Source organism: Varroa jacobsoni, unplaced genomic scaffold, assembly GCF_002532875.2.
Source record: "Varroa jacobsoni isolate VJ856 unplaced genomic scaffold, vjacob_1.0 scaffold_1296, whole genome shotgun sequence".
Lineage (NCBI taxonomy): Eukaryota > Metazoa > Arthropoda > Arachnida > Mesostigmata > Varroidae > Varroa > Varroa jacobsoni.
In genome coordinates, this window is record NW_019214198.1 from 17,667 (window position 1) to 44,922 (window position 27,256).

The window sequence follows — 27,256 nt, forward strand, 5'->3', positions numbered from 1 at the left end:
CGTGTTCGCGTGTGTTTCCGTGTGCGTGTGTTTCCGTGTGCGTGTGTGTGTGTGTTTCCGTGTGCGTGTGTTTCCGTGTGCGTGTGTGTGTGTGTTTCCGTGTGCGTATGTGTGTGTGCGCGAGTGTGTGTACGTGCGTGTGCGTGTGTACGTGCGTGTGCGTGTGTACGCGAGTGTGTGTGCGTGTGTGCGCGAGTGTGTGTGCGTGCGTGTGCATGTGTGCGCGTGTGCGTGCGCGTGCGCGTGCGCGTACGTGCATGTGTGTGTGTGTGTGCGCGTGCGCGTACGTGCATGTGTGTGTGTTTGCGCGTGCGTGCGTGTGTGCGTATATCTATGTGCGTCTGAGCATGCATGGCTATATGTGTTGGTGTCTGTCTCTGTACCTTTGTGTCCCTATGTGCGTGTGCATGTGTGTCGGTGCGCGTATGTGCAGTGTTAACTGACTAATTGACCTATTGAAAGACCTGGACTACACTACATTTAACTACCGAGAGGCCGCGGTCACTTATAGATTTTTCTCTAAGGTATTATGATTTGCACTGACGCTTTCATTTGTCAAATACGATATTAGACATGTTAATGTGCATTTCATGCAATCCTAACAGAGTGGTCATCATGGCCGTGTCAACCCTTCAGTTAATATCGGATTACTGTATAGGCTAGTCCTTGTCAATGGTAAATTTAATCATTTTCTCTCCGGCTGCACTCACTTGCGTACTCCTTTTGCGTCCGCACCTCCCTAGCGAGGTATACCACAGAAAAAGATCCCTCTCCAAGCATTTTTCCAAAATAGAAATCATTGACCGTTGGTCTACGCGGTTCGCTAGCACGGTGACTAGCGCTCTGCTTGTCATCTGCGTGTTGAATTTGATCACCAAGACGATTCGACGCTGTGGCAGAGTCACCAGTGTCACTTTCTCGACGAATTCCGACTGATGAATCCGCCGAACTACTTCGAGGATCACCTTCACCCCCGCCTCCGCCAACCCCGTCAGGCATCCTGGAGCAAAAAAGAAACCCTGTTAAATTCTCTTTTCACATTATAACCAATTATATGTATCCATTGTTTCAAAGCAAATTCAGATATGTAATCATAGATAAACAACATAATATTAGTTTTAGATTCTAGTAATCGACGGACACCTGTACATGAGATGGAATGGAAATCTTATGCAGCCTCGACACAGACACGTAACTTAAAAAAAAAAGTTTCAAAATAACATATCGTTTGCAGAAATATGGTGTATATTTGTTTCAATAATAAAAATATACCTTGAACACTCGGTACCACCGTTTTCATTTTATCGACTTCAACCGTATCGCAATATCATTTAACATGTCCTTCTTTTTAGTTTTCGTTTTTTCCCATTGGTCACAAAATATCTAATCGAGAACTTCCTATCCCATTCCTCGAAACATGCCAATTTTCCTCCCGTATGATACAATGTTACGTAATCTTCTCCCTATAACTGCTCTGCTTAAAAAGCATGCAGATAATTATGTTGCGTCACATTGGGACAGTACGAGCAACAGCAGCAGCAGCAGCAGTGTGACGTGTCAAAATTTCATTGCTAGTGATAACGACAAAATCTCGATACAGTCGTAACGTCCGCAAAGATTAGATAAGCGGTTTTGTTTTTGCATCCTTAATGCTATTATCTCTGCAAATAGAGTTCGTATTGTTTGTCTTAGTCACAAACCCATTGGCAATTTTAATAAAATAGGCCTATATGTTAGTATACACGACCACTGGAAACACTAGAGAACTATATGGCTGTAACAGGGCCAAAACGACTCGTACCTATTCTACTTGCTACTGTAGGCTACTGCTAATTTACTTGTATAGGTAGACAGTAAATATGGTGCGTCATTACTGGGAATAAGGTTGTCTGCACTCAAACACTCATGCAGTAAAGAAAAACGAATAGCTGTTTATCCAATAGAGCTATAGACTGTTAGCCCAGGTAACAATCCAGCGTACGTTTCTAATTTACGAATTTTCGAAATAGGTAAGAAATATGGGGCAAAGCCATTTGAATACTATCTCCGTTTTCAATACCAATGTTATTCAAATTTTCAATAATCGTTTTAGCTATAACACGGCCATCCAACAACTTCGTCTTACCATTGTTATACCGGAGCGGTTGGAACGCCAAAATTCAGAATGATAAATGCAAAACATTTTTCCCAAATTATATCTAAGTAAAGCTTCCCGTCGCGGCTTTCTCAGTTGCATTCCACGTATCAACTCTCAATCTTCAAAGGTTGTTTACTCTAGCTGTATACACTTGTATACTCCTTTTGCGTGCACACCTCTTTAGAGAAATTTACCATAGAGAAGGATACCCGTCCAGACATCTATCGAGTTCTCTGGATACAATTTTTCGGACCAATTCTAAAGAAATTTTAATAGCGTAAAACCTCTCGCAAAAATCACGGTGTTGACTTCAAATCATTACTGATTCCTCCGTATTACGTAAAGCACTAAGCAAATATAATAAATCCTAAGGTACAATTTTTTTTAAATTAAGAATCGTTTAAGCTCGAAAGCTGGTTTTGATCGACTGAAAGAATCCTATTGTCAGTCAGAATATGAACTGTGTTAGACGAGCAGCACATGAAGAACTTACCCGAACTAAAAATATCGTTGTTTTACATTTACTTCAAATGGCTGAACTATGCCGTTTACCTTTGGATATCCTAAATGTTTCTAGCCCAACGGGCAAACGAATGTTTTTTTTTAACGCAACTTCATAAAGCGAACATGATCAACATAAGCAGGAAAGAAAAACAAAGTGGTAATAATAGTTTTATTAAAGCAGACGACAATATTAAGTTAAATATTTGCCAAAAATTCACATGGAAAGCTTTAACTTAGGCCAACTCAGATTGAGCTTCACAAACCAATTTTGTCAAAACATATAATACGGCTAAGAAACAGAGCAAAAGCTGCCGTCCCGTATGCACTTAAGCCCATTTTCAGTGCCCCCGTTCATTGTTCTAAATATTATAGAGCAACAAACTGTTAACATGATAGAATGTCCTGCCGCCGTTCACGAAATCGGATTATTATAAATCGAGCTATTATTATTAACTAATGTTATAATCCGATTACCTAAGCTTGTAAGCTGTCGTCAACGCACTGTTCGAAATTGAAATTTTGTATAGAGTAAATCTACCTTTAACAAATAACCGCAGCAACAAAAAATTCAATAACAGAAGCGACAAGAACAAAACGGACATAGTCGGTACCCTTGAGTTCTCTTAAATGTTAGCTGATATAAGCAAAAAAGCGACTTGCCCTGAAAAAATGTTTGGATGTACTGCCGCCGTGTCAACTTGATTGCATCTAGCAGTTTAAAGCTACTAGCGCGGACATGCGATTGGTTGTTTGTCGAATACATTATTAAAGTCTGTAACTTAGGCTGCGGGAATGAAATGTGATAAAAAAACAAAATTGGACGTTACTTGTTTGTAAATTGTACAACTTGGATAAAATTGTTGGTATATAAAACCCTCACTGACGTGTTTACTGAACGTTAATAGAAGTTGCTTTAATTACGGCTTTGAGTCATTCGCAGCGTAGGTGCTTGTATATTCATTAGAAAACTTGGCCTAAGAATACGCCACGTACAAAAATCTAACGTATCTGAATTGAAGACAAGTAGTTGCCCTGGGTTCTTCGAAAGTTAATTGTCTAAAAGGTGCAAAAAGAAGCGCGGAAAATCCAAAAAGCAGGATATGTTACGGCTTATCTAAACGACCTTATTGGCAATAGATACTCCTTTTTGAAAAAACAGGTTCTCATTAATTAAATCCCGAAATTATCAAAAGTAACGTTTTGCACCACTTTTATGTGATGGACTATCCGTTTATGAATATATTTCATGGATTCTTTAGGTTGGGCATGAAGACAACAAGGGCAGCTGATCTGGGGTCACTATTAGTCTTGGTGAAAATTCGACCGGCATAGCAACTATAAACAACCATTCATGTTTACTCATACTAGGGATACGAACATCTTGCTTCTACCATGATGAGCTTATCGCTTTGTTTTCAGAAAAAAAACTGGCTTTTTTCTCTCCCAAGAAAAGCTGATGAATGCATGTCCGTTACAATAAACAGTCCTTAAAAGGTGTCGGGAATTGCTCCGCGTATACTGTATATGTATGAGGACGAGTGGCATACATGTCACTCCAAATTTCACGAACGGCAAAGTTGGGTACGTTGAAAAAGTTTAGCCTTTACTAAAAATGATCTTTTAGAGAGAGGCTTTAAGAAACAACCTCTAAAGAAAAAAAAATGGAAAATTAAAAGGTGCTCACAACGCCATAATTAATTGTCAATCTGTATATGAAGAACAAAGATTTTTCAAAAAATTAGAAGGTATTTCTCATAAAGCCGACAATTCTGGGTGACATTCACCGATGTTCTTACTGAAACCGAGAAGGTAGTAAGGGATCCTATGATCGATTCGATGTGAGCATATCCGTTTGTAAACAAATCCCACGTTTTGAACTTGCCAGCGCTTTACCGTACCAGATCCCCAATGATGCAACAGTACACGAAGATTTCAATTATACATATATATATATATATATATATATATACAAAAGCACGTGGAGAAACACAGTACAGAATTATACTGGTGATGAAGGGGCGATTAGTTACTGTGAGGTACTAGATTCGAAATCTACGCTTCTAAACATTCTGGACGATCTTCTTATCATAAGCTTTCTACGCCTCTCCATTATGTTGTTTAGTTTTTCGAGGTCACATGATCGATGCAACGGTAACCTGTTTGTACCTAAATTTTAAATCTAAAATGAAGTATTATGGTTACGAAAGCCTATATGATTTGTTTTTCTGGGAGCTTATTTGACCGCATTCAATCATACTATATATCTACTCTATTAAGAGCTAACTGGATAAATAACTATAAAATCATGTTATGGGATATTCTCAGGAATGTTTGTCAAAGAATTGTTATATAGCGCCGAGTTCAGATTTAAATGTATTCGGCAAATAGAATAAGTCGGGTGTTGTTGGAAGAAGCAGAAATATTGTGTTTTTTTTTCCTTTTTTTTTTGTTTTAAACGTCTTGAGAATGTAAAATATAGGATATCTATAAATTCTCTATTGGTGCCTTTTGCTGTCCCTATCTTACTGACCAGTACAGCTCATACCGTTCTGATAATCTTTTCAAGCCAATTTGAGGAGTCAATAATTAATAACCCCTTAATTCAGTTATAAACTTTTGATAATAATAAATTTATCACGATCTCATTCTGCATAAATCAATTCAGAAAAAAAGGCAAATAATTCTGGATAAATATGATATGCCATTACATATCGACCCGTCACTAGTAAAAGGCCAAGTAACACACCCTTAAATACGCGTTTATCTATGCACAAAATGCATTACTCAATACGGGAGCAGACTGAAGTAATGCTACAAAGTATGATGTATCCTACAAAGGGCATTATATGTTATGTTCGTGTCTTCTTGAATGTGTATGTATATTTATTACTTTACTACTAAATATTGCCGGTTAGTCTAGGCAACAATCTGTCTGTTAATACAACATTAATACTTACAGTTCATAGTTTTTATGACAATTTTATATTGTCAAATTTTCCCCCACGGACCTTTACCGCTAACAGTCGAAAACTGAAGCTTCTTCAACGCTAATGATATAATTGTAAACAGTACACATAAACATAAAATTGGGCCTCGGAACAATTTAACGTTCGACCTTGTACGTAAATTGAGCCAAAAATGACTCAGTGGTCAATAATTAGGTTTTCCAAACAGATACGCACACGCTCACTCACAAAAACAAACACCACCGCTTTGCGTACTACAGGCACTTAGTGATTCAACAGCTGCAAACTCACTCTCTAACAATAACAATAAAATCTTGTGTTCTGCTTCCGATAATCTTGGAATTAGAGCCAATACTATTAAGATAGGTATAGAATGAATAAGTGATCTTGATTAAATATGGAAAAATACACACGTTCCACTGCAACCGGATGTATGTGGCCCTTAGATAAGCGTCGTTGCGTGTTCAGTTTATGGGTTAAGTAGATAGATAAACCTGAGATCGGTGCTGTGTTCCAAAACCAATCTTCAAAGCTAGCATCAATAGGGCCACATGGTGTTATTACTATAACTATACAATATATATCCGGCCAGACGCATCAGCTCAGACGCATCTTTCAACGAGAGAATTAAAGCTTTTAAAGAAGACTATTCGAGCACAAGTTACTTACAAATGCGCATGTGAATACAGGTGTAATATATATATTTTTTTTAAAATGAATGATGTGCCCGGGTATCACAGCCAGTTTTACGAGTAATCTGAGTCATGTCTAACTAATAAGCATCCCGTGAATCTTCACAAAGTTAAGTTCGTGACCCATGACCGTACGCTGGTACTTCAGTGAATTGATCACTAAAATGAGTTACGGTTATTTTAAGAATCTCTAAATTCTAACTCTTAAATTTGGCTAACTAAATTTGATAAAAATTAAGAAAATTAAAGAAAAAAAATAATTGCTGAATCGAGTTCTTTTTACTTAGATAACTATTTATTTTCATATACGATCTTCTGACCTAAAGAGTCAAAGCAACGCGACCAATCATGTAAAACGCTTTATACAGGACCTCCGATTCCTACTTTTATTATTTGCATTATTGGCCACGGAAAAACAAACGCGCGTGAATTATCATTTAGCTGTCGAATATTAAAAGATCTTCCACCTTGGTTTAGACAATCGGCGCGTGCATTTTTAACGATCGCAAAAGCATCATAAGTGCTTCCTCAGTATTACAGGAATGTGTTAATGATGTTGCTTAATTAAATAGGCGTAGGTAGCAGTAGCGTAAATTTTTAATCACATTAGCCTTTAAACTTCCCACCTTCTCTGGCAGTTCAAAAATAAGTTAAATAACACCCACAACTAACAATTCTATAAATAGTCAAGAAGAAAGTTGACACGTAAAAGAAATCATTTGTGAAGCAGTTCGACAAAATATAAGTTCGTGTAATAGTTAGTAGCCAATTTAATCATAAGTCGGCAAAGAGTTAAAAAAAACGGTTATGTAATGATGCAACCGATTTAATACATGTATACAGCGCGGGTTCAATGAAACCATGACCATATCGTAGCAGAACTACTGGTAAATATCCATATGGCTGCTCTGCATCAATAAAAGCCGGTACAAAAAAAAATTATACAAATAAAACTATCTAGAATAGCTCTAGTTTAAGAGACTGGGTACTTTAAAAGACGAGAGTAGCCTTCAGCTAAGCGAAACTAAGGATGCAATACCTTAGTTTATTCAAACGAGCGTAGAGTTAGCTTAACAAATGTGCTGAACACACATATTGCGATTAGCCTGCTGAAGAAAATACCGGATATACTACGATTCCCCAACTAACATTTTCAGACATTTTGCTATTATAAATGTATTTCATAGCCACTTTCTAAAGCAGATTAGGTAAGCCAACGGTTGGTTATTCATGGCCAACAAGCAAACATTTCCTTTTATCAAAACGTAACAGTCATCACAATAAAGGCTGCATTACATTATGTAAATTGTATTTATGATATCAAAACTGAAGTGATATCTTCCGTACTGGAGCTGTTGTTCACCATCGAGTCGATCAGGTCTAGAGGTTTTTCTAACAAGGGACATAATCCGGTGGCCAATGCCGCTTCTGGCTGGGGCTAGTGCGTCTTGTTGCCCGGATCGACTCGTCGAAAAACTATCTGAGCCTGCCTTCGATAAACCCTCGCTCTCCTTTGGACTTCGTGCCATTTTACTACGACGCACCATTGCACTACAGTTCACACACAACAACTGCTTCTGCCGTACACACGTTCTGCACTGCAGCGGACCAATCTGATCTGATCCGCTCAAACACGTATCTGCCCCTCGAGCCCCTGTGTGCACTCCGACCAGCAGACACTGTTGCTCTTTACTCACAAACCCGCACATGCACACAAATGAACACAAGCAGAGATATCACACTCGGTACGCACTACTACTATGTCTCTCCACGTTCGACGAGCCAAAATCAACAGCAGCGGCGGCGGCGGCGGCGGCGGCGGCGGCGGCGGCGACTGCAACCTTGCTCGCACAGCTCCCCAAGCACAGCGCGAGGCGATGACGAACCACTATTCTTTCGTTTGATTCTATTCCGTTTCTACTGGCTTATACAGGAATTGTACAACTGTACTCCAACTAACCGAGCCATTCTGAGGACAGCATCAGTGAAGCAACAAAGCGGAGTAGCATTAATAGCGATGGACGGCAGCCGTCAAAGGATTTTCCCACTCGGACATGACATCGTGTGAATGGCACAATACACCGAGAACGGACCGACCAGACCAATCATTGCTCTGCGTTTCTGTGCTGCGGTGCTCTGTTCTGACTGAACCGCTAGCACCGCGTTAGTTTGTTTCGAACCACGTGAAAAAAGCATTACTCTCATAATACTTGTTTGGAGGAGGCTTATGGCAGCGGCTGCGGCAGCCGTTTCTCGTGGAGAGCATGAGCAGAACGACAACGCTATAAGGCAAGGCAGACCAGCGACAGCGGCGGCGGCGGCGGTAACAGACGGCGGCAACAGACGGCGGTACACAGAACAGCACCAAATGTATGTATACAGTATTATATATACACAGATAATAATATTTGCCATCGGGTGGAGTTATGCCGCTCCGGCTGTGCGTACGCTGGTGAATGGACAAGCGACAGCCGAGTGTTCAGCAGCCGGTCATCACCAGTGCTAAGCCTCCGTCGTACAGTTGCCGTCAATATCTCTTGCTGCCCCTAGCCATTGGCTAGCCGATAGTCGAACGACGTCCTAGGAAACCCGCACGGCAAGAGCAAATGACGGCAATGCAAGCAGCCGCAGTAGCGGCAGCAGCAGCAGCAGCACTTGGAAGAACTCACCAAAGCTCCGCCACCGTCATTGCTGCGACTACGGCCATTTTATGGTCCACATTCGCTGGTTCGTTAGCCGCATCGTTGATTGGCCGTGTAGCTGGTTTCTCGGTCGGTCAGCTAGTTGTTTCAGACGAAGCACCCTCCACAAATAATCGATCATCGTAGTATCCTGCAATTGCCGACGCTCTTGGCTACTACTGCTCCTGGCGGAGCCGCTACTACCGCCGTGGCCATTTCCATCTATTACTTTTCTGCTTGAATTTGCGACTCTCGCAATTTCCATGCCGCACCGGTATCTGCAACAGATAGGCGGAAGCCCAACCATTCGGCCGGCTTGCGCTGGACCCATTTTAAAAGGGTTCACCTTTAACCTACCCCACACCCCTCGCAACAACGGCGTAGCATGCGAAGCAACCTAAGCGCGACAACAGCATCATAGACTTCCAATCCGACAACAAGTCAAACCGGCGAGTAAGGACTGTGTATAGAAAACGAACTATGTGTAAAAGACACCAATGGTCAAACTTCTTCGTCGTTTACCTTACACTGTATAATCCCACTTATCTATGATGGATTTCAAACGCATATATCTTTACCTGTTGCTTTCTACGTCGCGAATGCGGCTTTCGTGTGCCCCAAATCGAGAGCATCGGAGAGAATCGAGCGCGTCGCAACACACGGATTCATCTCCGTTGATAAAAAAGGACCAACCACAAGTTAGAGGCCTCTACTCGCCAAATCAAAACAAAGCCTTCAAAAAGTTTATCCCGGGAGCTGTACGTAGATACATGTACAACAAGTCCGCACGGCATTTTTGGAACTCATTTGCTTTCTTGTTGTCCGTTGACAACGGCACTGGATCCAAGTAATGAAGAAGGATCAATCGAATACAGTTAGACGGTTCGAATCGCATATGTCCAGTTGCTAATCATACTTAGTAGAACAGCGGGGAGAACACGGGAAAACCCCAAAATGAGAAGCACTAACGATGCGGCTACAGGCGTTGTGGCGAACGAAGTAATGTATTCGGTTTGTCTCTACAATTCGTAGCCATTAATCCTATAAGAAACGTTTCGTCTAACCCTGCTATCAAGCACTGTTTCAGACGACTGTCTCGCACTACGAAATGGAGCGTATTTAGGTCCGGACTCGAATCTAGACCAGCACTTGGTTCAAAATTTAGAAGGTAAACACGTTACCAGAGCCCTACCATCACAGAGAGAGCCATTAACATTTAATGAATGAAAAAATTTACTGTCTTCCCCCCTCCAAGTAAAAGAAGACCTACATGAATTTTACACTTTCCTACGTTTCTTCCAAGCTGCCTTCTACATATCCTTAACTTGGCAACAATATGTACTGTGTGTAATAGAAATTTCTTTCACACTCACCTTTGGAACTTCTCGTGCTGAGTGCAAATTAGACGGTGGGTGACTAACGGAACGGGGGCTGGTGATCCAGCGGGAATTATGTCGGGCACTCGACTTTGTTTTGTGCTTTCTCGCACGCGACGTTTGTTCTGGGTCTCTTTTTCTGCGAGCGTTATTGTTGTTGTTATTGTTGTTGAAAATTTCTCAGACGAAATGTAGCGATAGAGGTTGTTGACGTTGCTATTTTTTTGTTGTTTTTGCTGGTCTTGCTATATTCATGAGCTGTAACGGCGCCAGTTGACCGCAAAAGATAGCAGAGACAACGGCAGCAGCGGAGGCGCTGGCGCCAGTTCACACTCAGGCTCCAACCTAAAACAACGCGATGATGATGATGATTTAGAAGCTGGCCCGTTTATTTTCTGTCGTAATTATTACACCGGAACAAGGAAAACATACGAATCCCTGACTGAGATTGCGTTCACTAGTGCTCCGAACGACAAACCCATCTGGAACCCCCCGGGGGCTGCGTACACTAACAGTGACCAATAAGGGTACAACGATCGCGACGACAATCGCTGTAGATAGTTAATATAGTAGGGATAATATTAATATTGTATAGTTTTGTTACTATTACTATCATCAAATGTTTCTACTTCGTTGATTGCAACGGTCGTTATGGCATCGTTATATCAAACGATGCTCCCCCTCAATAGGAGCATTGTCTATTGCAGGCGTTTAACATACGTCCGATGTGTCGAAGCCAGGGTCTGCGGGCAGGCACCTCACCAAGAAATTGTTTACAGGCACTTTCCTTTTTTGAGCGAACGTGGGCGTAAAATTTATCACCACCAATGCCGTGTAAATCTGTTTCTGTTAAAAGAGAATAATAACTATACTCGTTTCGTCGTTGCTGTTCTCTAGTGCATTCAGGCATAGCAAAATCAGTCACTATATCGACTTTTCTACGACATCTGAATATAGGCACACGCGAGATGAACGCAGTACTCGGTTTTACAATACATGCATACATCTACTAAAGCTTTGGGTTCGATGACGGCAACACACGTGAAGTAAAAACAGATGACCGGTTATTAATAGTAGTTTCGACCTGCAGGTACTACGCGACCAGTTCTAAGATGAATAGACTGTACCGAAATCCCAAAAACGAACCAAGCACATGCATGTATTTTCATAGCACCAATCCGCTTTCGAACAACTTTTTTTTTCTGCTGACCTTTAAGTATTTAATATGCATCAATAGTGGGTCATGTAGTATACGCCATGACCCGCACTGCGGGCAAACCAGGACATGGATAGAATATAAAAAAAAATAGAACTTATTAATAAATTGACGAACTTTGTTCGATCGTAGTCAGTTGGCGATAGTTGTATCCAGATAATCCTTTTTTAATGTCTTTGCCTTTTTGCCCCCGCTTTTTACATTTTATTGTCTTGTTATTCACTGCTTTGAATGTATTGTGACAACAATAGCAACGCTATCTACGACCGCAGTAAGCACTGATAACGCGTTTGTCAGCAACGATTCGACGAGCAAGAAAACAGCGAGATATATAGAGCGAGTATATTCTACGACTGTATCTAAACCATGATAATGATGAAGACAACCGAAGTCGCGAGACGGTCTTCTTCTCTCTATACTTTCTATATAAGCGACACTGTATCAGTTTAGTACAGTTCGATAATGAAAGGTGTATTGCGCTTTGACAGATATTTACCGACACAGAAAATGTGCGAGGTAACAGATTCTATTCAGCAAACAAATATCAAATAAAGACATTTGATATGAGCAAAGAATTTTTTCTGCGTTTTTACACATCCGTTTCAACAACCGCACAATAACGATATAAAATTACTGCAAATAATAATCAAAACCATCTGCAGTTGTTAAACGTTTTTAGTAATTCGTGGTCGCTGTCGTCATGTTAGCAGGTCTATAGGCAGGGCTTACTGGTCATTCGTAGTGGCATTATAGTGATATTCGGACTAGCGAAGTAACCTGGCAATTTCTAATCGGTACCACGTGCAAATGCACCTACGGCAACGCGATATAGCAGCACAACACCTCAGACAATACGTACCTCATGTTTTATACCAGCCATTACAAACGAACCACAACAGCACGAGCAGCAACACTTCTATCTTTGTTACCCCCCCCCACCCAGAGAACACTTCTACTCTCACAATCACTACAATAAGACAGACTCTACCAGTGCCACGAGCACCATCACACCGTCATAACCCTGCAACAGCAGCCGGCGCACGCACGCAGGCAGACGACGACAACAACAACAACAACAAAAAAGGCACCAGCGGGATCTTTATAGTCTGTTTGGACGTTGCTGGTTACTTTTTGTCCGGCCGTTGTCGTCGTTAGTTGCAAACAGTTACCCTGCCATAGCAAGGGCGGCAAGGAAAAGGGGGAACCTACGCCCGATCCGATGGCGGTGGCGACAGGGAAACAGACACGCGGGCGGTCGGTCTGACGGGCGGGTGGCGATCGGAGAAGACGCAGCATAAACAAACAGAAGCACAGTTAGGCAACTGCCATAGGCGATCACTTACTCAATAGTAATGCTAGTACTAGCGGAATTGGCACCTTGTTGTTTCACTGTTCTCGGTGTAGCCATTAGTGATTCTAACCATAGCAGTAGTGTTTCTGGAGCTATACATATTATCGGATGATAGAGACCACTGCAGCAGCAGCAGCAGCGACGGCGGCGGCGGCCGCGGCAGCAGCAGCAGCAGCGGCGGCGGCGGCGGCCGCAGCAGCAGCAGCAGCAGCAATCGTAGTTCAGGGACTAGCTCACATCGTTTTTTGGTCTACCTGTCGTATCGTTGTCGTCAATCGGCCACTCACTCAGCCATTGCACCGTCACATTCACTAACAAAAACAATAGCAAAGCTATCACCAGCACAAAACAACAGCAGCAGCGGCAGCCACCGCAGAGGGTGAGAGCGCAATTCCTAACAGCAATAGCACCATCGAAGCGGATGGACATCCACTTGTCTGTCTGTCCGTCCGTCCGTTTTACCGACAACACAGCACTGCCGTCGCCGCCCAACCAAGCCAAACAACTACCAGCAGCAGCAGCTGCTGCCGCTCTCAATAGGAACAGCGGGATTTGCCCGTTCTCTCCGTACTCGACTTCTTCACACGTATTTTTTAGGACACTTTCTCCGCCATCATACAACCCCTACACAAATTAGTTTTCTGCCGGTCTACTTGGCCGGTTCATGCTGCTGGTAGAGTGTCCTATGTCCGGCTGCCTATGTACGCCCGCGTGTCACCGCGAGGCCCACGCCAGACGCGCAGAGAAGTAAATTATTGGCATCTAGATCAAAACATATGCCAACAGCAGGAACAGCATCACCAATAGCAGCCGACCCGACCCACGACGACGATTCGATCGGCTGATGAGTCTGACTGTCTACATGTGCTGTTTTGCGTCCGGTATTTCGTCTGATAAACATAATTTCGGCTCCCAACGATTCGGGCTGGCTCCCAACGCGGCCAGTAGCGTATTTACGCTCACATTTCAACCTAAACCGCCACGTTTTTTCGAGCTTAACGGGCGGACATGTCAACACAAATGCCAGAAGGGGAAAAATCGAACCGCAGGCTTCGTTGGGCTTGCGCTCACTCGCACATACCAAAGATAATTCAGCTTCCGCGTTTTTGTAGTTCAGCTGTTTTTTTTCGCTGACCGCTCATTGGTCGAGTATTCTGGGTCGAGGTTAGCGTGCGTCTTTTAATGTTTCGTATTCCTGAAGTACTACTTCGTGTTAGTGGCGCAGCAGAGTGACTACCGGCTGTCGAATTATGGCGAGTGTATCGATAGTGTCTCTGACACTATTCACCTCCCCTTCGATAAACTCTAACCGAATGATCTCGGACGTCGTTCGCTCGGAATATGTTATTGTCAATGTTTTCAGATAGCAGTGCATGTATCGTGGCTCCCTAGAGATAGTTGATATTCCAATCAATTCAAATGATTGTGTGCGCTTCCTACGTGTGCTATGGAAGTAACTGTGCAAAAGCAAGCCTTTGTTGTAGTATAAAGGTCATAAAAAAGCCGGTGTGGCGCTCAAGCCAGAATACAGCGGAGGCGCGCGAAGATTTGAGAAATGCATGTAATAAGACAATGCATGCATGGGCGATGGCTGCCCGTCTGTGTTCGATATATTTAATAATATAAATATAAAATAGATATAAATATGAAATAGGTAGAACTGTCATTGATTGAAGGTAATAAGCGGTGTGTAACGATTTGTGTTTAGGCAGTAAACGTGGCTGTACCTGAAAATTAAAAAGGGAAATAAGGTATATCGGATTTCAATCAAAGTACAAATTAAGACAACAGAGGAATGAATAAGAAAAGTGTAGACTTACTATAGCAGACACGAAAACAAACGGTGTATATTACATAGTTTTAAAGACACTCTCCGTAACCCTGCCGTGGACGATGAGATTATTAGAAGTCTACCGCCACATGATAACTGTTGATGTTGTGTCACATGAGACTGTTATCAAGCTGTTCAAACTAAACATCACGCCAGTTGCCACCTTCATAATCTCAAACATTCAGAAGAAATGTAAGCGTCCCATGTCTCTCTGTGGGTTCAAACCTAGACAACAACGTATTTCTAGTGTATCTCTAGTCTCCATCTTAAATCTACTGAGTCTCAAATTGAATAAAAACAACGTTTTTAACACTGGTATTATGCCTCCACGCAACTGCTTGCAGTTGTCAATTGTTCTCGTTGATTGATTAAGATTTGGTGTGGAGTCGAACATGTCCACAGGCACGCTTCGCCTCCCATAAACGGAAGCGAAAATAATTTGAGAAATAACAATAGCAAATAACATATTTTTTTTAATTTCAAAACGCACAAAAGATCGATATTGTTATTTTTTTGGGCGAGGCTCTGGCAGGTCTAATCATGCTAATATTGCGCCACCCACAGTTAAAAATCTTTCGGAAGCTCGAAGAGAATATGCGTTTTAAAGGACATGCGACAACATGTGTCCTGATAAAACTGATGTAATTATTCCAGATTATTATATACATACTTCCGTGTTCTGGAAAATCTTATATAATAATGGCAATGTTAAGCTCAATGGCAAATATAAGCTGTAACAGCATATAGTTGGATTGGATATAGGATGTCATCTAGTTTCGGGTTTCGGCTCCCTGCGACAGTCGAACTGAATGACCAGACGACAAAGTAACAAAAGGAATGCATATCATATCCTTGATAAATAATGTTTAAAGTTACAATGCTAACAACAGTAAGAAACGTTTTTTTGCCAAGCCATCAACAAATTCAAAACACGACAAAATTATGGTAATTATTAATCCTACCGTAGTCAGAGATTGTTACTCAACACTAATTACTGAGTGAACCTGAAGTATTCTTTGCACACAATGACTGCCGAGTCTGCTTGCGTACTATATTTATACAAGCAGGTTGAAAATATTACAACTATATAAAACAATCTGAATTACTTTTATAAAATGAATTTTTGTAAAACAATCCAGATAACTGATCCAGATTAACACCTAAAACCGACATATATATATATACATATATATATACAACCCCATTGTGTGAATACGGATTTCTTTCTTTAGCCTGTTATTCTTGATGCAAACGGCGTGTCGTTCACTTTGGGCGATGTAGTTGAATTTTTCTGAATTCGACGGGTTTGAAGCTGGTTGTAACCAAAGAAGGTAACAGCTGTGTATCAAGACAAACCATGAATTACGAATGAACCAACCATGAAAAAGGTTTCCTACGTCTTTCATTAAAGCAGCACTAAACAATTCGATTTTTTTTAAATATAACAATCGTTACATATTTCGTACATTACGTTTACATTCGTTGTTATTTAGTAATTAAAAACATTTATGATTAAGCGGTCAAACCAATTTTTTATGTGTCCGCAATTAAAAATGGATCGACCGCCAGGTGTACACCAGGTACCTCAACAAATAACGTCTTCTGTATGAACCGATCTTTCTCTAGCTTTTGCTATAGTTGGTGGTGCTATAGTGCATTACCGAGAATATTATTTATATGCCGAGACAAAAGCAGACGGTAAGTTCTGTGTGGGTAAACGTACCCTTTCTATTAGGGTCCCATTCGAAGCATAGGGAAAAAAATTCAAACGTGTACAGAAGATCATAGCAAAAATGTTCCGTATTGATTCGTAAGATGTTCATATATGAATAAAGCTTTATACATTTCAGTATACATTGACCTTCCAATCCTGAGACAGTTCCCAATGTTTTCCAAGAAGGCGAAATCAGGTATGCAAACCTTTCACTACAAAACTCTACATGTTAAATGGCAAAGGAATAAAGCTGCATGTTTTAATGGACCTTGATAAGGTATAGGAAAGACGAATTTTATAACTAACCAATAAAATATCAAACAAAAATTCCTTGAAAAGGTAGCGCACTTGATACATTTATTGGTCATTACAGAGATGTTTTTAAGGATTTGTCCTGAGGATGTGGCAAGAAACACAACGAGAGGGAAACTTAAAAGAAACAAGACAGATATTAGCTTTGCCCTTACAACTTGAAAATGACGGTTACGTAAGAATCACCACGATCTCTCACGTGCGCCCTGCGTAAAGTAATATCCACATCGTCGTTCCCCAACCAACGGCACTTCAGGATGAAATCCTGGTACGTGGCCGCTTCCCTTTGCCCCTCACAACAAACCTATTAAAACTTGTTTTCCAGCATTCGAGGAGAACTACATTGGACAGATGAATAATTTTACAAAGAAGAAGTACAATGGCTGTACTTGGTTCTCCGACCAAATATTGACTAGGGGTGAGACAGCAAATACATAGATGAGTGCTTGTTTAGCCTTGAATACCTCCTCATAAGCCAATGAAACCATTTGATATACTTAGCTAATAACAAAAAGAAATGCATCAATTTATATCGCTTGAATTGCCTCCATCATGTTGTTCCGCCCGCACTCAAAATGCAGCTGCGCTCTGTCATCATGAATCACAAGCCTAAGCTGTGTTCACCGCTCGTTATTCTGCTACGCGGCGGCTGCTTGCACTTGACGAATGGAGAAACGAATGAATGAATTACGGGTGCCAATGTTGGTGTATGTAATATTGTTGTTGTTGTTGTTGATGGTAGTATTGGCGCTACGTTCGTGGTCGTCATCGTCGTCGTCGTCTTGTTAGATACAACTGCTTACGGCTGCTATTACCAGCATATTGTTTGGTAGTGCGTGTAGTCTGGCCTGTGGTTTCTATCTGGACGAAGGTGGGAATAATATTTGCTGGTTGGTTCTTACTATATCAAACGCATTGCGGCTATCAACCCTTGTGCTTGTTAATGTATAGACCAAGTGTTCATTCATGGTGGCTTAAGAATTAGAAGATCAAATGGCATAAGAAATGTCTGTTCAGGGCGCCTGCACTGTCAGGATGTGGCATAAAATTGATTGAGCGTAACTTGAAATCGCTGTTATTCTGCTGGAATATACGACAACGCACACCAACCGTTCGTCCGCTGCCCGGCACAGATAATAACAGCATCATCATCATCACTATCAGGGCAGGACCGGAGCTACCGTCTGACTTGTGCTCGTTTACTTTTTCGTCTCGGAAGCCATCATTGCTCACACGAAGTTCTCGTAACCACTGCGTTTACGATTAAAATTGTAGCCACAGGACGTGAAGTAGCTATTCGGACGAATTCCCAGTTGAGCTAACTCCCTCATCGTGGGGTGTTGAGGTCGACACCTTCCGTTGAATCCTTATATATACATACATTTAAGCATCATATCGGATTGATCCTCGTAATTTTGCGGCAGTTGGACCAAATCTCTTGTGTTTAGAAACGGTGACGACGACAACAACAACAACAACAGTAGCAGCAGCAGCAACAACAACAACTTATTATAAAATCATCACTGTTTACCTACGGGACGGCCGACGCAATCAATCAGGGTAATTGATCATAAAGGAGTTTGTAAGGTCGTTTCAGGTAGTAATAACAGTAGTTGATCATGTTGCCCATTTGCAAATACCTCACGCAGAGACAGAAACATACCAGATGGTCATAATTACGTTTATAATAAGGTCGACATTTCTGAATCGTTTATGCACCGCCCAGCATCGTTTTATGCTGTGGCTTATATATTCCCAAACAATTCGTGTTCAAAAATCTAGACAATAGCGACATATATAATTATAACAGCACTTTGCCCCTCGCATGTGTGATAGTATCTTTTCGGGCAGATTTCCTGCTGAAAAAAAAGTAAAGTTTTTTGACGATATTTGACTAACTCCTGTTCTTTTTTTATGAAATTTTACGAAGTGCTAGGAATTGCATGATTGATTTGCACCAATCAATGGTATGACCTAAATCAGAATTGGTACAAAGTGGAGAGTGGTTATTCAAAAGTAAATTGTACTGATTATATCGTTCAGGCAGCTTAAGTGATATAGAAATTATGTACGCATTACATTTTAGTCAAATGTTACGTGATCTAGCTATAAGTAATTTGAATGGGTGATGGATAGAGATTCGCGAGTAACAAAAAGATATATCTTTGGGGCTATTCTTATACTATAATATGATTCTTATACTATAATAACTTATACTATAATAATAAAAATACTGAGAGCTTTACTTAGCCATAGTTATTGTTGTTGGATCAGCAAAATATATGAAAACATTAGAACGGGTACATTTGTTGTATCTAGGATATGAAGCGCTTTATCATCGCGAAGTACAAATGATCAAATGGTTACTAAGTTTTTCGATCCTCTAAATAATGAATTACTTGTTATTCTGCACCGTTAAAATTAGTTGCTTGGAAAATTTGCCTTGATACACACGCACGCAGACAGACATACAGATGGAAACAATACTTTGAGCATTCTGATATTTAAGCAACTTTTGTTTTATAATTTAAAATATTTAAAGAATAATAATAATAATTTTGTGTTGTAAGATACGGTACTGATACAAACACTGGTTTTTCTGAGATGCTTTTGTTTTAGACAGGCATATTTAGGTTAAGCTTGCAATGGAGTATAATTACAGTTACTCTGGTGAAAACTCGTAAAAAATGCAGATATGTGCTAAAGTAAAGACAACGCGGAAGTTGAGTCACCTATTAACATTCTATATCTTTGTAATCGACCCTCTATTGGCATCAAACAGTTTATGATATCCAACTTGTTAAAATAAAATACGATTACAAAAACCTGCGCATTCCTCCTGCTCTACGGAAGGATGTTTCGACCTAATTATGTCCAGCAAAAGCCTACGATTTATTAATTTTGTCTGTTATCAGACTCAGCTTGCATAAAACCTTTTCGAAGGCGGCGCGTGCTAACTGAAACAGCGAAAGCTGTGTTGCTTCTCGATTTGCATATCGGTTATTCAAAATAATTATTTTTAATCAATCAAATATTCTGTACTTTTGATCAGTTATTGTTTCATTAGTAAATTTTACATTTTTATAGAAGACTATCGAAAGTTCTTGCGGCTTATTCTGCAATGAAAAGCGGAATTATGAGATACGTTTCATATATGGGTCATTGTTCAATGAGGGTTGGAATATGTAAAAGGCAATTGAATGGGACATCTACTGAGGTGACACAACACGGTAGCGCCATCAGAATACTGCTGTCTTAATTGCTCTTGGATAGATGAAGAAATAACAAAAAAATCATAAATCTCGTCTCTATACTTTGCAAATGTATCGTTGTTCTATTTTATTATAGGAAAAATGCCTTTGAAACCACCATGTAAGTAATTTTTTTCGATTATAACTCTCCCGGGTAGTACATATAGTTGCTTTTAACGAATTTAGCACTAATCCTAAGCTTCAAGGTGCTAGCACGAACATAATATATGACAAGGGTTATTAAATTTAGTTTATGCAAATATAATTATACTCAAAAAGTCTTTCGTTTAATTTCGAGAAATTTAAATATTAGTTTCTTAATGTGGCAAATAATGGCTTGTTTAATTAATTGAAAACACTATTTTGGCTGCGCCCCAAAACTGTAGATGGTGGGCAGTGGCCTAGGCTTGACCGCCGAGTCACTGGATCAGTTAAAGGCCTGGCTCCGAAGCTGTCTTCTCGATGCGTATGGTTGGGGCTCGGATTGCGAGAGCCTCATGAAGTACGTTGTGGCACTGGTGAAGAAGGATCGGAGCACAGAGGAACTTCGTAGTGACTGTCTCGAACAGCTTAAGGTTTGTAGTAATATAACGTACAGTCTACGCTTTTGATATATACTCCGTATCAGTATTCATCTAGCGCGGTAATTAGAAATTATCGTTTTGGAAAACCACATACATTTGAACATGATAATGACATTTATAAATAAGATATTACATAATACCATGTAATTCTGTATTACTTCTTAAAATAGAAATATATTTACGCCTGCTATAGAACAGTTATATTAATATTTGTCCTTTATGCGTAATGTGTACAATGGAATTGTTCGTGCATTTGTCAGAAAAATGTTTCTTTTCCTTTACGTAAATTCTTTTTTGCAAACAGGTTGGATGTAGTTGCTTAGGGTTCTTGGGTAACATAGCCTTCGCAGTGATTACAGATTTGTTGCACGCAACTGCAAAATATATAGTCTTACAGCTAACAAAATTCTCTCGCTCACGTATAAATCCCATTTCGTAGGTTTTTTTCAACGATAATACGCAAAAGTTTGTTAATGAACTTTTCGACTGTTTGGAGTCAAAGGCTTACCTCGAACCTTACGGTAGTAGAGGCGCTGGAGACCGGGGCAAAAAGAAAAGCGACGAACAATCCGACAAAGTAAGCCGGTCTTATATAAAAGTGAAATTCCTTTATACTTGGCATGATTTATCTTAAGAATGCATACCTTCTAGCGCACATGATAGTCCCTTATTTTGCTGTAGTACTGTTTAGTTATTTCTATTAAAGTTGCCCATTATTGATTCGGCCCAACAGAGTGCTGGAGCGGAAGGTCTTGCGTTCATTGTTGACAAAAAGCCTGACCCGATGATCGTATCAATGGCCAACAAAGACAAGGAAAGAGAAGAAAAGGCAGGGGCTCTTCGCGACCGGAGCCGAAGTAGAAGTCGTGAACGGAGTAAAGATGAAGAACGAAGCAGGAGCCCTCACGTGGCGCCTAGTCAAAGAAGACGTTCGAGATCACCACTGAGAAGGTCGCGCTCTCCACCTCCAAGGCGATTTAGGTAAGTTTTCCGAAAATTCTAAAACAACTTCAAGCTTAAGACCTCGATCTACAAGACTTTTCATCTAGATCTATATAGATCTATACAATCTACATTTCATGCAGTGGCAATTGTGTGGTATAGGTTTTGCTCCCTTACGAATGATACTGTTCCTCTCTGCGCCACATCTGCGCTAGCGTCTGTGAGATGATTGCTCAACAAAATTTACTCTTGCTGGAATAAGGTGTTCAAATCTATTCCAACTGTTGTCTTGTTAAGAGATTGGTACAGAATTTTTACTTTTATGCATACGACGATTCTTACAAGTTGTCTAGAATAAAATAGTAAATACCAAACTAATCTTTGTGCCTTTGTACTGTTATTATGCGGGACGAATATTTGTTATGTAATTGTCTTTCAAATTTATATGATTTCAGGAGCCGTTCCAGGTCACGCTCTCGCGAACGATATCGCGGAGGTCGTAAGGGGCGTTCCCGCAGTCCACCACCGGGACGGCACCGAGGGCGAATTACCGCGAGGCATTCGCGTTCGCGATCTCGTTCACCTGCGCCACCTCCACTTCGCGACCTGCGCGACACACTAACCCGTAAACACAATAGCTCGCTGGCTGCCACAGGGCATCTCGGCAGCCGACGCGAACGGTGTCGTGATTTCGACGAACAGGGCTTCTGTATACAGGGTGAGCTTTGCCCTTTCGACCACGGGACCGACCCTGTCATCCTAGACTCTACTGTTCCTCCACCATACAACCCGACGATGCGTGGCGGCAATGGCGTACCGATAGCACCAGTGGTTCCAGAATACAATCCGCTTGAACCCGATATGCGGCATACCCATCAGCAACCACACGGGCCCCATGACCACTCTGTACATTCTCATCCGCCGGGTCACCATCACCTTACTGGTGCTGGGCCGTACGGCACAGGTGGTGGAACAGTAAGCGGTAGTTGGAACTACCAGCCTGGCCCACCAGCGCCTCCAAGCGGAGGTGGCGTTGGGCCACCGCACGTGCAGCGGGAATTGGTCACGATTCCTCGCAACAACTTGACGCAGGTTCAGCGGACTGTTGTGGCTCCACAACATGAAAACCACAGCAACAATCCTCGGGGTCCGCCCCCCACGCGATTCCAACGCGGAACAGAACTGGAGGTTCGTAGAATTCCGCGCGCGCAAAACAATATAGCTACTTTGAATGAGTATTTCTCAAAGTACGGCACCATTACTAATATTCAAGTTAACTTCCAAGGCTGCCCAGAGAGTGCTTTGATTAGTTTTTCAAAACACCATGAAGCTAATGGCGCATATCGGTCGACGGATGCCGTCTTAGGCAATCGGTTTATTAAGCTTTTCTGGCACAACACGAACAGTAACAATATTGCTTCAGGAGGAGTAACCGTGCTGGGCGGAAATCAACCAACTCACGGTAATATTAATCATAATAACAACAATAGTAGTGCAGGAGGAGTACAGATTAAGAAACGGCTGCCACAGCAGCAGCAGCAGCAGCAGCATGGTGGCTTGGGTGGCCAAGATGACGTAAGTGCCCCGCCAAAAAAGATACCGAAACCAAACCCCGAGGCACTCAAAAAAGATAATCAAGCCGATAAATCGGCCCAGTTGATTTCTCAAAAGAGCCGTTTATACGAAAAGTATGTCGAGGAGGATAAGCGTTTGCGTGAACGTTACGAGAAGTCAACTTCAGAAGCAGAGAAGGAGCAGATCAAAACCTTGATGGCAAATTTAGCAAGGATGATTGACAGCTTACGGCCAAAGCAGGCCCCTGGCGCATTGTTGCCAGAAATAACAAGTGAGAAACAGCTTCTCGATGCTGAGCTTGATCTCTACCGCCAAATGCAAGCGAAGCAGCTGCAAAATCCTGCAGAAGCAAGACAACTTGAGCAGAAACTGATAGCGCTTCGTCATAAGGCAAAAACGTTAGGCCTTCTCGACTCAGCTAACGTTTGGCATGGCCGTCTCGGTCACAAGGGATTACTTGCCGGTCAGGCTGCTGCCGGTTCAATGAAGGCTGCCTCAAGTAAGGTTCACGGTCAGTTAGCAATCGATAAACGGCCGCGCGTGGTTGCCGTACTTTCTGGCCAGCTAGAAATGGCCGGTTTGTGTAAACACCTTTCGCGATACGGTAAGGTCGCAAATGTTGCCGAAGAGGGTGAAGGCGATGCCAAACATTTTTTGTTCACGTTTGCAACACGAAAAGATGCTGAGTTTGCCGTTAATCGAGGTGGCTTGTTTCGAGGTGTACCGCTTAAGTGGCACTGGAAAGAGGACCAGCACCAGCAAGTTCAGCCCTCAAAAACGCCGACGGTTCAAAAAGAAGCAGAGCTAAGGGACTCGAATAACAAAGAAAAAAATAACAGCACAGCAGCCGTTAATGAAAAAGCAGAAGAAAACGCTGTCGGACCCGCTGGAGACTCAACGAGCAGCACAGTTACAACAATATCACCTACTACTACTACTACTACTAATACTACTACTACTACTAATATTACGACTAGTCAGGCTTCAAACACTTCAGAAATAGGAAAAAGGTCAACAGGTGCAGCAGGGGACGATTCTGTATTAGGGTTGTCGGCAAACGCGGCGCACAAGTTGATTGACAATAACAGCTGCGCGAACGATGTAGATCATAGGGGTCTTCTCGAAGACGACGACGATGATGAGGAGGCGAGGTCGTGGCGGCATTAGGCGAGGAGACAGTACGTGCGTATATATATATATATATATATATATATATATATATATATATAAAGAAAAACGTTCATATATAATGAAGGCAAGGCCATGGCGTTTGTTGTACCTAGCGCTGTGTATGTGTTGTTGAATAGAAGTCAGTACAGCAGGCCTTCGGCTTTCCGAAGCGAAAGGCTGTTTGTGCCCTCGGTTGAACACAGCCGTGTCATGAGTCTGTGTTAGCTGATTATCGAGGTGAGATAGAAATAGTATTTGTAAGTCAATAATATTAACGTCGTACGTTTTTTGTCGCGGTACGAAATACAAGTTCAACTGAGTAACTACAGTCGTCTATATCTAAAAGCTGTCAAAACCTCTTTCGTAATGGGGGTCAGCGGGTAATGTAAAATGGGACACAGAATCTGAAACGACATTTACCTGGGGCCCGTAAGATGATTCTTCATTCAGTTACGCTTCAATGTATACTAAGATCGGTGAAAAATGTCTGGCTGCACACAGCGCATGTACGTGGTGAAAACACCAGAAGAACCTGTACAGCTGTTGCCTTCGATACTTTTCAAAGGCCAGGTACAGCAGCTAGGTACAACAAAGGCTCTTTTTTCATACTAATAACGAATGAACGAGTACCAAGACAAAATTATCGAGACACCTTCTATTAAAGACTGAGAGGCCTATGAGGCGTAAGAATGGAAGTAGTTTCATTACTATGATTATTATTTTTACTTCATCCACTACTGCGATTGTTATAGTGATAATGATAATGTATTGCTTAAATTGTGGATGACGCCATACAAATTGAGTTAGTTCTACGTGTCATGAATTCCCGGTGGGCCTCAATGATGGATGATACGACGGACTGACTGGTCAGTACAGTGACGAAGGGATGGTCTTGTTCAAAACTAGGTTCAAGCCTGCTGACTTGGCAAGCAACGAAGTTAGTAAGTCGGACCAGAAGCTTGTGTTGGCGCTAAATATCGATTGAATGTGTAAACACTGTAGTTGTCGAGCTGCCGATCTTGAACTGCACGGCAGTAACGCTAACTCGCCAATGGCGCGCCCGTTGGTCTATCTGTCGCAGCTAAATAGACAGCGGACGAAAAAAATAGCCTATTACTACAAATGGACGGACGGATGCACGTGTTTGGACGACTCGACATTATTATTAATATTATTATTATTACTACTATTACACGGATAAAACGATAAATAAAAAGAGCTATGCTATCATACCTATAATGTATAACATTGCGACATTGTAACATTTCCGTTGTTGACAACTGAGGTGTGATGAAAAAGCATACAAAATAAATTTGTAAGCTAGCAACGTAAGGGGTACCTAATTGTGTTAAAGAGGAGATGAAAAACAACCCATGAGTTGGGCGAATGAAAACGATAAAATAATAATAATAATCATGATTATTATCTTTACTATTATTATTATTATAACAGTTATGTGTACGTGGATGGAATGAAGCGTGGCAAGGACCAGTAAACTGGCGTGGAAGAGGTAAAGCTGATTGACACCACAAAGATATGAATGTGTCCAATTATATTTCTTATACCTCGTAATTAAAGGCTATTAACAGTGTCCATTAAATTAGCACTTATCATGTCTATTGGTTTAATCCCCTGTAAACAGAAACTACGAATAACATGGAAAATGCATTTCACTGCGGAATGTACCATAATCAAGTAACCTTAAAAACATATATTGGAGTCGACAACTTGGCAAAGAGGTGAGATTTGAATTTCTATTAAACTAAAAGTATTATGGCATTGTGTTTTCGGTGAATCGTTATAACCAACGCGTTGTCGTATTGGCAATCAAACGAATTCGTGGCATACTCTATCGGTTGTTGAACAGCTTTAAGTGGAACACAGCCGGAATTTGTACCGCTATTATCACCACGACGACAGGCGATTAGTACACACAACGGTACACATCCACAACAGTGACAGTAACTGCAGACACACGATTTATAATGCGATTGCGAAGGATGTACGACCGGATGCACTATGAAAAATTAATAAAGCGGAACTCTTTGGACGACTAGCCAATATCAAAAAAAAAAAACGAAAACAATGCGCAACTATGAAAAACCTAAAGAAGTCGCTGACGAAAAACAAGTCGCCACCGGAAAAACGGAACAAATAATATCTATAGTAAGTTTAAGATTTTAGTTTAAGTAAGTTTAAGTTGGGTTGATTCTAGCTTGAATAGAAGAAGACTGAGCTGAAGAGAAAAAATATGAAAAGAATATATCAATATCAATATATAAAGCTATAATTACATGCAAATACATTTATCTATCGACATATAAAAGAAAAGAGGGGAAAGGAAAGACGTTCTGTCCTACCTTTTCTTTTTATAAAGTCGGTGGCGTAGAATGACAGGCTGGCTAAAGAGTGAGTTTGAATAGAATCGGACGACTTTTTACTTACGTAGTTTATACATTGCTAGCTTTGCATTGTAGAACATGGTGTATACGTACATGTTCGAGAAGGATGCGTCGTGGCATGGAGTGCACATTCGAAGCTCTTGGTGGCTAATGCAGTTTGTCGGCGTCTTCAGAGGACCATTAAAAATTCCCAGGTGCAACATTCTGAGTTACTATGGCAATTGCTGGAAAACCTGACTCAACTCAAGTAATTAGCCTATTTAGCATAATAATAGCCTATGACGCATTTAGCCAAAGACCTCACTAGTTTAGGTGCAGAAATATCTTTAGTGAAAACAAGCTGTATTCGTAAATATTCAGCCATTTTATTAGAAACGAATACAAACATAATGATCTTGAAATGACCTTCTGGAAATTGAAATTCGTCAAAGACATTGTCGTGCATGTGAAAAACAGCGGATATGACACGACATAAATGTGGATCGCTCCAGACGTGCCATGTATGGGTCCTAGTTAAGGTTTTTGCCGGCTCATCTATAGGTATAATGAAAA

General features: G+C 41.2%; 2 protein-coding genes across 5 annotated transcripts in view; one reads left to right on the top strand and one right to left on the bottom strand.

Moving 5' to 3' along the window:
* Positions 1-12,878, bottom strand: part of Pdk1 (Phosphoinositide-dependent kinase 1) — a 25,602-nt gene extending 12,724 nt beyond the window's left edge. For 2 of the 4 annotated variants that reach the window (XM_022847550.2, XM_022847548.2), the window contains exons 1-2: positions 7,647-8,640; positions 711-1,000 (exon numbers count right to left, since the gene is read on the bottom strand). In XM_022847550.2, the coding sequence (XP_022703285.1) occupies positions 711-1,000; positions 7,647-8,008 (652 nt within the window). In that variant the 5' untranslated portion in view covers positions 8,009-8,640. Of the gene's footprint in view, positions 1-710; positions 1,001-7,646; positions 8,641-10,353; positions 10,702-12,431 lie in introns of those variants that run through there. The other 2 variants (XM_022847553.2, XM_086971723.1) reach the window with 2 other exon arrangements.
* A 3,971-nt stretch (positions 12,879-16,849) lies between these two features.
* swm (Zinc finger protein swm) lies at positions 16,850-26,727 on the top strand. Its single transcript, XM_022847544.2, has 5 exons — positions 16,850-18,340; positions 20,418-20,606; positions 21,055-21,192; positions 21,349-21,596; positions 22,013-26,727. Exons 2-5 carry the CDS (start codon positions 20,418-20,420, stop codon positions 24,297-24,299), a joined length of 2,862 nt encoding a protein of 953 aa, XP_022703279.1. The 5' UTR covers positions 16,850-18,340; the 3' UTR covers positions 24,300-26,727.
* The last annotated feature ends 529 nt before the right edge of the window (positions 26,728-27,256 follow it).

Bases quoted from the DNA above. Each gene is read 5' to 3' on its own strand.
- swm (XM_022847544.2), top strand. From the start codon at position 20,418: ATGGTGGGCAGTGGCCTAGGCTTGACCGCCGAGTCACTGGATCAGTTA. The intron at 20,607-21,054 runs GTTTGTAGTAAT...CCCATTTCGTAG, and splicing joins ACTGTCTCGAACAGCTTAAG to GTTTTTTTCAACGATAATAC. The intron at 21,597-22,012 runs GTAAGTTTTCCG...ATATGATTTCAG, and splicing joins CCACCTCCAAGGCGATTTAG to GAGCCGTTCCAGGTCACGCT.